An 11772-nucleotide genomic window follows, 5' to 3' on the forward strand; every position below is an offset into this window, starting at 1 on the left:
CAGGGTCTTTTATCTTTTAAAATATGCAAACTTACAAAAAAATCAACTTGAAGTCTGTGTTTTTGAAGGGCATATATATATATATATATATATATATACATACAGATATATAAAATCTTCCACCATTTCCCAGGGAGGAAGACTGGGTTCATGTCAAAGATTTAGGGAATTTAGAGATAGATTTCATAATTAACCTTGACCAGTGATTCTTGTGTGCATCCCATCTGCCCACTTCTTGAATGGAAGTGATTATGACATTTTTCCTATGCCTTTGGTGTATGGGAGTCAGAAACTTTTCTTTAGTTACATGTTCTCAGATCAAGAATAAGTGTAACAAAGAAAGAGCCCAAAGAGCCTTTCAGTGCCTGGATCTAATTTAGCTTTCAAGTTCCTACCTAATAAACTTGAGACTGTTGGTATATTGGGATGAGAATTTTGTTTGCATGGGGAAGAACAGTATATATTTCTTGTGAAAGGAAATAGTGTTTGTTACCAAAGGAAAGAATGTGGCTACCTAAAAATTACCTACAAATCCTGTGTGGTACACTTCTTATGGAGGGAATGTCTGTGCTTCCCACCTCCTCTTATACCTGTCCCATCTTAAGCCTGAAAGTTTTGTGCCCACTGTAACCAGAAAAGTGATAGGACATAACTTCTAATGCTAGGTCATGAAAGGCCATAAAATATCTGTGTTTCACAAGAAAACTCATTCTTAGGGCCTGAAGCCACTGTTCTATGACAATGCCACATGGAGAGGCCACAAATAGGCTTTCCAATAAAATAGTTCCAGCTGAACTCAGCCTTTGCCTCATAATTTTTATTAGATGCTAAACAATATGAATTTCACATTGTTGAGGGCTGGATATTTCTGGCAGCCAGTAAAGTTCTTTTCAGGGAACCTTGATCTCTTCAAGGCTTCTTGAAAACTTTATGTGGGCAATGGGAATTAGCTTTTTCCCAAGGGCAACTTTAGCCTTACTTTTCTTGGGACTCTACTGAAGTAGAGTTTCACAAGAATTCCCAGAAAATTCTAATTTCTAACAGTTCCAAACTTGAAAGTCTCCTAGTCCTCTTGGGATCCTTGGAAACTTTTACATTTCCTCCACCAGTCTTTGGTTGGTCTTACATATTTTAACCTTATGCACATAGGACTTAATATTAATAGCAGTGTCTAGAGAACACTTTCACAGATTTCTGGAGCACTTTAAAGGCCTAACTTTCTCTGTAGTTATTATGCCTAGCCAATCAGAGGCTCTAGCATGTCCTAACTCTTGTCTCTCCTCAATTCAGCAAGGTTTCCAGGCTCTTCTTAGATTTCCCCTCCCTGTGTAACTGAACCAACCACCGTGAATTTGTACCAGGTTGAGTTGTGTCACAAAGAAAACTTTTATTTACAACAAATAGGGAGATCACAAGGAATGGCTTCCAAGGCTGTGATTCCCTGAACAAGAGTGGACGGGTTCCTTTTATTTAGGATTAGAATGAATATTCAGATAGGGAAGCCCTGTCATTGGATGTCAAGGTGGGCCTAAGTTCGCACATGCGCCTTAAGGAAACATGGCTATATACACACATTGTATGCTATGTAAATGAGGCTTGTGTTCCTCCTTGGGTGGAGATTTTAGTATTATAATGAAGTAAAGGTAGTTGTTGATCATTCTAGAGTCACTCCAAGGTCCCTGTGTGCTGGCACAAGTGAGGGATGACAGTCAAACTATCTGGGTGGTCTGGGCTGACTGGAGGTTTTGTCAGGGCAGTTGCTATGGCTTCAGGGGTGGTTTCCATTTCCATCTGCCTGAATTAAGAGATAGGCTAGAAAGAAGAGCTTAGGGAAGAATGTGGGACAAAGATTGGAAGGACAAGGAGGGGAGCAGTCAGGCCTTGGGGTATAGCTGGTGACACCTGGACAGTGGAAAATGCTTCCAGGCAGAAAATTAGGTCAATTGTGTGGGGTTCACTTCACTTGTCTCCATTCTGTCAGTGATTATAGTCTGATGCTTCCCAATGTATGAAAACAAATTATTTCATATAAGTCGTCTAATCTGCCAATTATTTACAGTAGGAGTGTAAGTTCAACCAATTAACCAGTTATTCCATCATGACAGAAAGCAGAAGTCTCCATTTGAATTGAATATCTAGGGCGGGGGGTGGGGGTGAGTGGATGACGGGCACTGAGGGGGGCACTTGACGGGATGAGCACTGGGTGTTATTCTGTATGCTGGCAAATTGAACACCAATAAAAAATAAATTTATTATTTAAAAAAATGAATATCTAGCCTAGGCAGAGGACTGTGCATAAAGGAGGAATACCCCCTCCCCAAATATATGAAGTTAAATATCATTATATTGACTATCAAAATTTTTGAAAATATTGTTATATGCACTTTATTCTTTGTCAGAGAAAAGTGCCAATAAAACTACTGGAAACGAACATCATATTATATATTACTATAATAGTCTTACAGATTCCAATAATTTCAGAAATTTGACATTTTTCTATTTTTATAAGGATGTTAGTGTGAAACCTAAATAAAAAACTCAAGCCCTTGAACTATATTTACAGTAAAGCTTAAGCGGACTTCAAACTACAGAACATCATTTGGTGTTACAAACTCAAAGAAAGGGAAGATATATAGCTAAAGAAGTTTCTCTATTTAAAAAACAAGGAAAGTAAGAGGGGAAAAGGTTTTTTCAAGAGACAGTTAAGAGACAATTTTATACTAACTTATAATGGCCTTTCTTCCTTTTAGTAATAAAATAACAGTTCATATCTATGCATAAGCATTTATGCTCTTCACTTTGATATGGACCTTTCCTGAAGGCAAAACGTTTGCATAGGTAGAGTTGGAAGGCTTGTCAAAAGTTATGCCAAACAGAAAGACAAACACAAGTTTCTACTCAACGTATTTTTTATATTCGGTTAGTATGCCACAAAATAAGCATAGTCATTGTGTATTCTTACAGAAAGACTGATGAATTCTGTTTTAAAATGATTCATTTCAAAAAGGTAAATATGTATTTTCCTGAATAAACTCTTGGTAATTCCCACAAGGCACTATTCTCCTTGACTGTTTCCTCCTGACAACTTCCAACAAGTTTGATTTCTTCTTCAGTTTTTGATGCCCTAATTTTTGCATCTCTATTTGTAATTCTTTCCTGATTTTGTTAACCCCAAATAGCATTCGTAATTGAGCTGTTAGGGTCAACAGCTGGGAGTAACAGCTAGGAAGGCCAAATGGAGAATTCTTATATGGTACAATACATAGTACCTTCCCTAACTCAGGAGCAGTGTCCACAACAAATTTCATGCTCTAAGAAATGTAGGCACACTACATTGATCCAGAGTATTTGTTCAATACCTTAGAAGTAATTACACCAGTTGGACTGCATCTTTTGTTAGTGCACAGCATGCAGAGAAAAACAGTGGTAAAAGGCACTTTGGCCACTCTAAATTTAATGTGAGCTCTATTCTTTAAATTCTGTGGCACTTTTCTTTTGAAATGTATGTTCCAAACTTCAAATTTTAACTATCAGTAATGATTATGATGTCATGGGCCCCAGAAGAAACAAGAAAATGGCTCCGGATTCAAAGAGAAATTTGGAACCTGACATGATATTTGAATAGAGTAAGGCATTAGCATTTACAAAAGAAGCTGTTTTCCAATATGTGTATTTTAGCACATTTATATGCAACAGTCATAAAAATGAAACAGGAGGTTCTCATCTGCTTGAGTAAGGAAAATCAGTTTTGGGCTTTATAGCCGAAATGCCTTCTCCCATGTGCTGACAAATAGTTCTCGCCTCCCAACCACCAACTCACCCTCTGAAGATACAATAAATACAGTTAATGTCACAGTTGTTATCATTGCTAACGCTGCGAACTAGTTTTTTGTTTTTTTTAGCCTGCTTCGTTCTTGCTGTAGCAAAATATTTCCACGCGTGGACGACTGACAATAAAAGGCAATAACCGTACAGTAGTAAAGAGCCCATGCTCTGGATCCGGACTGGATTCAAACCTTGGTTCTGACGTATTTACCAGCTGTGTGATCTGGGGCATATTACTTAACGTCTCGTCCCTCGGCTTCTCACCTGTAAAAATAAATAAATAAATGAATAAATAAATAAATAGATAGATAAATAGATGAATGAATGAATAAATGAATAAATAAATGAATAAATGTATAGATGAATGAATGATTGAGAGAATAAATGAACAAATGAATGAATGAATAAAGGAATGGATAAATAGATGAATGAATGAATGAATAAATGAATAAATGGATGAATGAATGGATAAATAGCTAAACGAATGAATGAATAAATGAATGGATAAATAGATAAATAAATGATAAATAGATAAATGAATAGATAAATGAATGAATGAATGATTAAAAGAATGAATAAATAGATGAATGAATGATTGAATGAATGAATAAATAGATAAATGAATGAATAAATGAATGAATGGATAAATAGCTAAACGAACGAATGAATGAATAAATGAATGGATAAATAAATAGATAAATGAATAGATAGATGAATTAATGATTGAATGAAAAATGAATGAATAGATGAATAAATAAATAAATAGATAAACGAACGAATGAATGAATGAATGAATAAAAAAATAAATAAATACACTGAAAACCTAAATCTAGAAAGCGCCTGGCACCCGGTCTGGCCCCTCGCGTCCTCCAGGAAGGCTGCTTTCAGGACCGCAAGCGGAGCCCGGGGGCACCTGGCCAACGCCGAGCGCCTCGCGAGTCCGCTGCCCCCCGTGTTACCGTCGTCCCCGCTCACGCGGTCTTCGCAATCACCGCGGTGACGACGCGTGACCGGAGGGGCCGTCCCGCCTTGCCCCGAGCTCCCCCGAAGCCGCTCGACGGCGCCGGCGGGGCCGGGAGCCGCCGATCCACGCTCGCATCCACGCTCGCAAGCCCGGGCCTGGCGCCGGGCAGGGGCGCGGCGCTCGATTTCCTTCCCTGCCTCGGCCGGGCCGGGCGCGCATGCTCAGTGCGGCCCGGCCCTCGCCTGTGACTGCCGTTCTCCGGGCGGCCGCGGCGACCCGGGGCTGGCTCGGGGATGGGGCGGGAAGCCCCCGGAGCTGCTGCTGCGGCGGCGGCGGCGGCGGCGGCGGCGCGGTGAGGAGGGCGGCGGCGGCGGCGGCGGGGGGGGCGGGGGCGGCGGCGGCGGCGGCGGCGGCGGCGGCCGCGGGGGGCGGGGGGCGGGGAGGAGGCCGCTGCGGCTCGTCGGCGAGCGTCTGGGCAGCGCTACCATGGCGTTTCGCAAGAAGAGCGCCAAGAACCCCCCGGTGCTGAGCCACGAATTCATCCTGCAGAACCACGCGGACCTCGTGGCCTGCGTGGGGATGTTCTTCGTGCTGGGGCTGATGTTCGAGGGCACGGCCGAAGCCTCCATCGTCTTCATCACCCTGCAGCACAGCGTCCCCTTCCCCGCGGCCGAGGGACGAGCCCCGGCGCCCAAGTTCCTCTACTACTACGGCATCAAAGACCTGGCCACGGTGTTCTTCTACATGCTGGTGGCGATCATCATCCACGCCACCATCCAGGAGTACGTGCTGGACAGAATCAACAGGCGAATGCAGTTCCCCAAACCGAAACAAAGCCGCTTTAACGAGTCCGGCCAGTTTAGCGCGTTCTACCTCGTGTCCTGCGTCTGGGGCACATTCATCCTAGTCTCGGAAAACTGCCTGTCGGACCCAACCCTTTTATGGAGGGCCCCTCCTCACAACATGATGACCTTCCAGATGAAGTTCTTCTACATATCCCAGCTGGCGTACTGGTTCCACGCCTTCCCTGAGCTCTACTTCCAGAGGATCAAAAAGCAGGACGTCCCGCGCCAGCTGGTCTACATCGGCCTTCACCTCTTCCACATTGCCGGAGCTTACCTGCTGTACCTGAACCACCTGGGCCTCGTCCTCTTGATGATGCACTACTTCGTGGAACTCCTTTCCCACATCTGTGACCTGTTCTACTTCAGTGACGACAAGTACCACAAGGAGTTTTCCCTGTGGGCCGTCGTGTTCATCCTGGGCCGGTTTGTGACTTTGATCGTCTCGGTGGTGACTGTTGGCTTTCACCTGGCCGGAGGGCAGGCTCGGAATTCCGACGCCACCGCCGGGGACGTCAACGTGCTGGCCGCTAAAATCGCGGTGCTCTCGTCCAGTTGCACCATCCAAGCGTACATCACCTGGAATTTGTTTAATGTCCAGCTTCAGAGGTGGATGGAGGAAGACACTACCCTGCAGGCCCCAAGTGTGAAGAAGAAGCGGACTAAAGGGAGGTCTTCTCGAAAAGGAACAGAAAATGGTGTGGCAACTGCAAACAGAGTAGACTCTCCCCATAAAAGGAAAGAGAAATCTTCCTAAGGAATTCCAAGCTGATTGATGACTGGCCCCAAAGAAGTCTGCTCCACTATTACATATCTGTGCGCTAGAGATTTTTCTGTTCTTGAAAATAACTCGTGCTGTCTTCGATTTGTTACAGTTCTGTGTAATGTATTCTTTTTTTTTTTTTTTAAGGCATTTGAGGGGAGGATGATTATTATGAGTGGGGAAATTTTTTTGATATAGACTAAGCTACTCATCATCAAGATGGTTCAGGGATCGCCACCATATTCGGTTTTGTTGCGTTGGAACATTTTCTTAATGATTTGCAGAGAGGACTAAAAAATCCCGCCTATCAGTGACACAGTTTCTTGCCCCCGCCAATCTTTTAGAGCAGTCGCAAGGTGGTCTGGTAGAGCGATGTCACATTTTTGAATAGTCCCCTTTAGGGTAAAACGGAATTATTATAAAGGTGGAACTCAACTTCATTACGTTTTTCAGTGTTCTCTAATTCTTAGAATTTTTAAAATTTTGTTTGATTTTTTTTTTTTTTTAGAACTTACAACTGGAGAAGACATTTGTTAAAACCACCAAAATAATGATGCGTTTTATAGATAGTGGTTGTTGATGTTACATCCCCATTAAAAAAAAAAAAAAACACTAATGGGTAATATGTGGAAATTTATTACCATATATTGAATTGAAATATCTTGAATTAATATAAGAGTGTTACTGGAGAGGCAAATCATTCTTGTCCATTTGAAACCCTTGTAAACTAGGAATAAAAAAAATTAAATATTTACTGTAAAAGGAAATCGGACTTAGTGTTTTTTGCTATGTTTTTAAAAAAATATTCTTACTGAGGCTTGTTATAAGTTTGGTATCCACAGCATCATGGAAAAATATTGTTTAACCTGTAAATCATTTTGAAAAACAACGCTTACTTATATCTATAAAAAGGATGTCAGCAAATTACACGCGGAAAACACACTAACCTAAAGTAGTTTGAAAATTAGGTAGGTAGTCTTATGAAAGTCTTGCCAAAAATACTGTTATAAATATAGCGCTGCTAACATCATTAATTGGGAAACATTCATCTATATGAGCCCCATTTTGGATATGTGGTATACTAAAGTGTATGTGGGTATATAGTTGTATAGATAGTATCATTACTGAACCCAATAGAAAGAATGGCCTGTAGTGGGTATTTTATTTATCTCCTTTTCTCAACCTTCATTTTGATTTCTTTTCCATAATGTGAGTATTTATGCTTTTTTTCAGGAGACAATGCCTGAAAAATATGCTAGCATAAGGCCATAGATTTCCCATTCTTCTCTTTTGTCCCACGACATCTCTCATCTTTGATTTTGATAGCCTTCTATTTGGTTTATTGTGGGTAATTTGGCTTTTCCAGTCATGGAGGTCTTTGGAAATTAAATTTAGTATACTTGTAGATTAAAGACAGAAGAGCCACTCTTGGCCAAGCTTTATTTTCTCATTGCTTTGAGAAGTACATAACAAAGCAAGATTGTTTCTTTTTAGACTATAGAATCCATCATTCTACTCCCCCATCCCTTCAGTTGCTGTCTTGTTGGTAGCACATGCCCTGAGGCCCCCAAATTAAATAACTCCACTTTAACCAACCATTGTGCAATCTTAAAGATTTTCAACTTCTCATGTAACAGAGTGGTCTTTCTCACTTGCCTCACTTTTAAGGAGTTCTAGTCTGTTACCTTGTAGCCCCACTCAAGGTAACAACTTTTTCTTTTCTCTTTTCTTTTTTTCTTTTCTTTCTTTTCTTTTTTGATTTTATTTATTTATTCATGAGAGACACAGAGAGAGAGAGAGAGACTCGGAGACATAGGCAGAGGGAGAAGCAGGCTCCCTGCAGGGAGCCTGATGTGGACTTGATCCTAGGACCCTGGGATCATGCCCTGGGCCCAAGGCAGATGCTCAACAACTGAGCCACCCATGTGTTCCACAAAATTCTTATCCATTATATACTTCATCTGAAAGTAATTACAGGCCTGACTCAAACTGGTAAATGATTACAAGAAAATTAGCTCATGTAACTGACAATTCCAAGAGTTAAATTGGACTTAACACTAAATATGATTAGGGCCTAGATGGATTTCCCTGGGATTTTCTTGGCTTGGTCCCTCTCAGATTAACTTTCTGCTTGTGAGCAAATGATTATAGCAGTTCTAGACTTCATACCTGCATACTACATAGTAGAGAAGAAGAGAGAAAAACCAGATTTCTAGAATTCAGAACACTGAGAGTTACCTCTAGTGAACTCATTTGGTAAAGGGGTATACTGGTTTGATTGGTCAAGTTAGGTTACATGCTTCACCTGTGAAAAAAAGCAAAGCATATTTCTTGTAAAATACGGGTTCATGAAAGGTAGCAAGGTTATGGAAAGAGAAAGGGGGAAGGATGCTGTATACATCTCAACTCCCCACAAAAATGAGTTGTCAGAGTATAAATTTGTGGCAAATTATGTAGCAATGCTACAAGTGACATTCAGCAATACAAATTAAGTCACTCTTTAATACTACACTCCAAAAAAATATCCTGCAATAGATCTTAGTGTGATAATTTGATTTCTGTTAAAATGGACCATGTGGAAACAAAATTTCCGTTATGATTACTCAAGGTATTATTAAAGCAGGCATTCATTAGCTCAAAGAAAACACAAATAGCTAGTCACCAAAAGTTGCAAAAGTCATAAAGGTATGTCTGATATTTGAATTTTAATGACTGCCAAACTTTATTCCTTAAATAAGTCTACAGGTATAGATTTTCTAGGATGTATTCAAAGTAAATTTTGTTTAAAAGAAAATTATTCTAGCAACTAAAAGTGTCTCCCATTTTTCCTAAACAGTGTAAATGTGTTTTTCAACCTACATATTTCATAAAAGACAAGCAAATTTTAAGCCCTGTTATTTTCCTGGTGATCAGTATAATTCTCCATTTCCTTTCAATTAAAATAAACCCCGATAACCTTGTAAATATTTCATTTATCTCTCTTTGGTATTTGTTTACCTGTAGAGGAAATATGTATAGCCAATAGTGTATTAACCTGGAATGGGTTTACGAAGATGACTTGCAACATTAATAATTTAAAATTTATTGAAGACAGAGTATAGTCTGATATTATTTTTAAAATTATCTGTCTATCTATCTATCTATCTATCTATTTATCTATTCATAAGAGACACGGAGAGAGAGGCAGAGACATAGGCAGAGGGAGAAGCAGGCTCCCTGCAGGGAGCCTGATGCTGGACTCCATCCCAGAATCCAGGATCACACCCTGAGCCAGAAGGCAGATGCTCAACCCCTGAGCTACCCAGGCATCCCAGTCTTTTTAATTTGGAAAAACAAGGGTAAAATGTTAAGTTCTCACATAATTAGACTAAATGAGAATAGTAAAATAATAAAAGACTTACTACTGATGCTTTATACAGGAAATGACATATTGGAACAGTTCCTGAGAGGAAGTTCTTGCAGGTGAAAACATCTTGAGATGTGGAAATATCCTTGAGAATATGGCTTGTGGAGTGTGTTGGAACCTGGGTATTTGTATTATGGCAGAGAATGCCTCTTGGGAGCCCAGACCCATATAATCTGGAGACAGAAGGGGGGCTGGCATGGCAGGAGAGGATAGACAATATGAGTGAGGACATGGAAGAAATTGAGGCTTAATGACAGATCAGATTACCAGAGAATTCACACCCTCCCATCTCCTGATTTTCTCTGGAAATAGAAGGGTTTTGTGGGTTTTTTTCACCACCATCTTTAAATCAAACATATCTTAGGAGGAACTATGCACACTGAATAAAACACAGTAGTACCTGTAAATTCCTGTCAATTATGGAGAAAAATTATAAGTCCATCATCTAAAAAAAAATCACACACTTCCAAATATTAAACTGGAAGTTTTAGGTATTCAATGAGTATGAAAGAAGTCAAATGGTAGACCATCTCCCAAGGCAATTCACCTGCTTCTTCCCCAGTCCTGGCAGGTGCCATCATGTGTTTTGGGCTACTGCATTGGGTCAGCTAATTATTGTTTTTTTTTTTTTAACAATTTGAAAAATACATTGATGTGCAAACTGCTTGGGGGGATGTTTGCATATTTTAGGAAATGAGAAAACAATGTATTAAAACCAATGTATTCAAATTTACAAATTATATTTTAATGTTCATATTGGCAACTTTGTATTTATTGATTTGAGGGACAGCTTATTTAAATTAGACAATAAGACCAGTAAGATGTGGAAATATGAATTCTATCTTGGGATGTAAAAACTTTAAGTGTATGATGGCTGAAGTGAAATTTCAGTTGAGCACTAGGAAATGTTTTCTCATATTTTCTCAAGTCATGAGATCCTGAGCACTGACATGACTTGATTTGGTAAATGATGTTGGTGGTGTTGAAATTGATCATTTTTTTACTTTAAATTTGAGAATTCACTTTCCCTTTATTTAAAATAGATCTTTTGCCTGAATTATTGTGTTGCCATATTTCTTAACAGCAACACTAGTACATCATTACTGTGTTGTTAATTTAACTCTGTTCATTTTTAAATTCAAGCAAACCTTTAACACACATCACATTCCACTTTTAGTTCCTAAATTTCATTATATTGATATAAATTCAGCAAAGAATGGTAATAATCTGATAAGTATTGGATTGTATGTCTCTAAAATGACAATGACAGTTATCTCAATAACTGCTATGAAGATGGAAAATATATGTATCATACAGTGTCATAAATTACATGTGCATAGACTGGTTCATATGTTGCCTATATCTATCATCGATCTGTCATTACACACTCATATACATAGTCTCATTTACTATATGTGCATTTATGGATGCATACATATTCATGTATGCACATACATAAGTAGGTATTTTCCCCTATGTATTTAAGTTGTTTATTTTTTAATTGACTAGTTTTTGGAGAAGTCTTAGGTTTATAGCAAAATTGAGCAGAAAATAGAGTCCTCATATTACTCCTAATTCCCTCCCCTACCCAACCTTCCCCATTATTAACATATCCACTAATTTATATTGTACATAATAGTTTCATTGCCTAAAAGTCCTCAGTGCCCCACCTGTTCATTCTTCTCTCCCCTATTCATTTTTAAACACTGTGCAGATGTACAACATTGAGTTTTCCTTTATGTCTTAGCAAGGAGGCAATGGAAAAGTGAGATAGTTCAAGCAGAGCAATAGTTCCACCTCTGTATCTAGCTGATGTTTTATAGGGATTTCTGTCCCAAATGTATGAATTATTTTGACTAAATAATCCACATCACAGATACATATATGCTTATATTTAAAAGGTATAGAGGGATCCCTGGGTGGCGCAGCGGTTTAGCGCCTGCCTTTGGCCCAGGGCGCGATCCTGGAGACC

The 11772-nt window shown here is 39.7% G+C and overlaps 1 protein-coding gene across 1 annotated transcript; it reads left to right on the plus strand.

The window, feature by feature from the left end:
* Window positions 1-5252: 5252 nt before the first annotated feature.
* TRAM1L1 (translocation associated membrane protein 1 like 1) lies at window positions 5253-7161 on the plus strand. The gene has a single exon (XM_026013467.2). It carries the CDS (start codon window positions 5276-5278, stop codon window positions 6386-6388), a length of 1113 nt encoding a protein of 370 aa, XP_025869252.1. The 5' UTR covers window positions 5253-5275; the 3' UTR covers window positions 6389-7161.
* The last annotated feature ends 4611 nt before the right edge of the window (window positions 7162-11772 follow it).

Source organism: Vulpes vulpes, chromosome 4 (assembly GCF_048418805.1).
Source record: "Vulpes vulpes isolate BD-2025 chromosome 4, VulVul3, whole genome shotgun sequence".
In the NCBI taxonomy this organism is placed as follows: Eukaryota; Metazoa; Chordata; class Mammalia; order Carnivora; family Canidae; genus Vulpes; species Vulpes vulpes.

Coding starts and splice junctions, on each gene's coding strand:
- TRAM1L1 (XM_026013467.2), top strand. CDS start 5,276: ATGGCGTTTCGCAAGAAGAGCGCCAAGAACCCCCCGGTGCTGAGCCAC.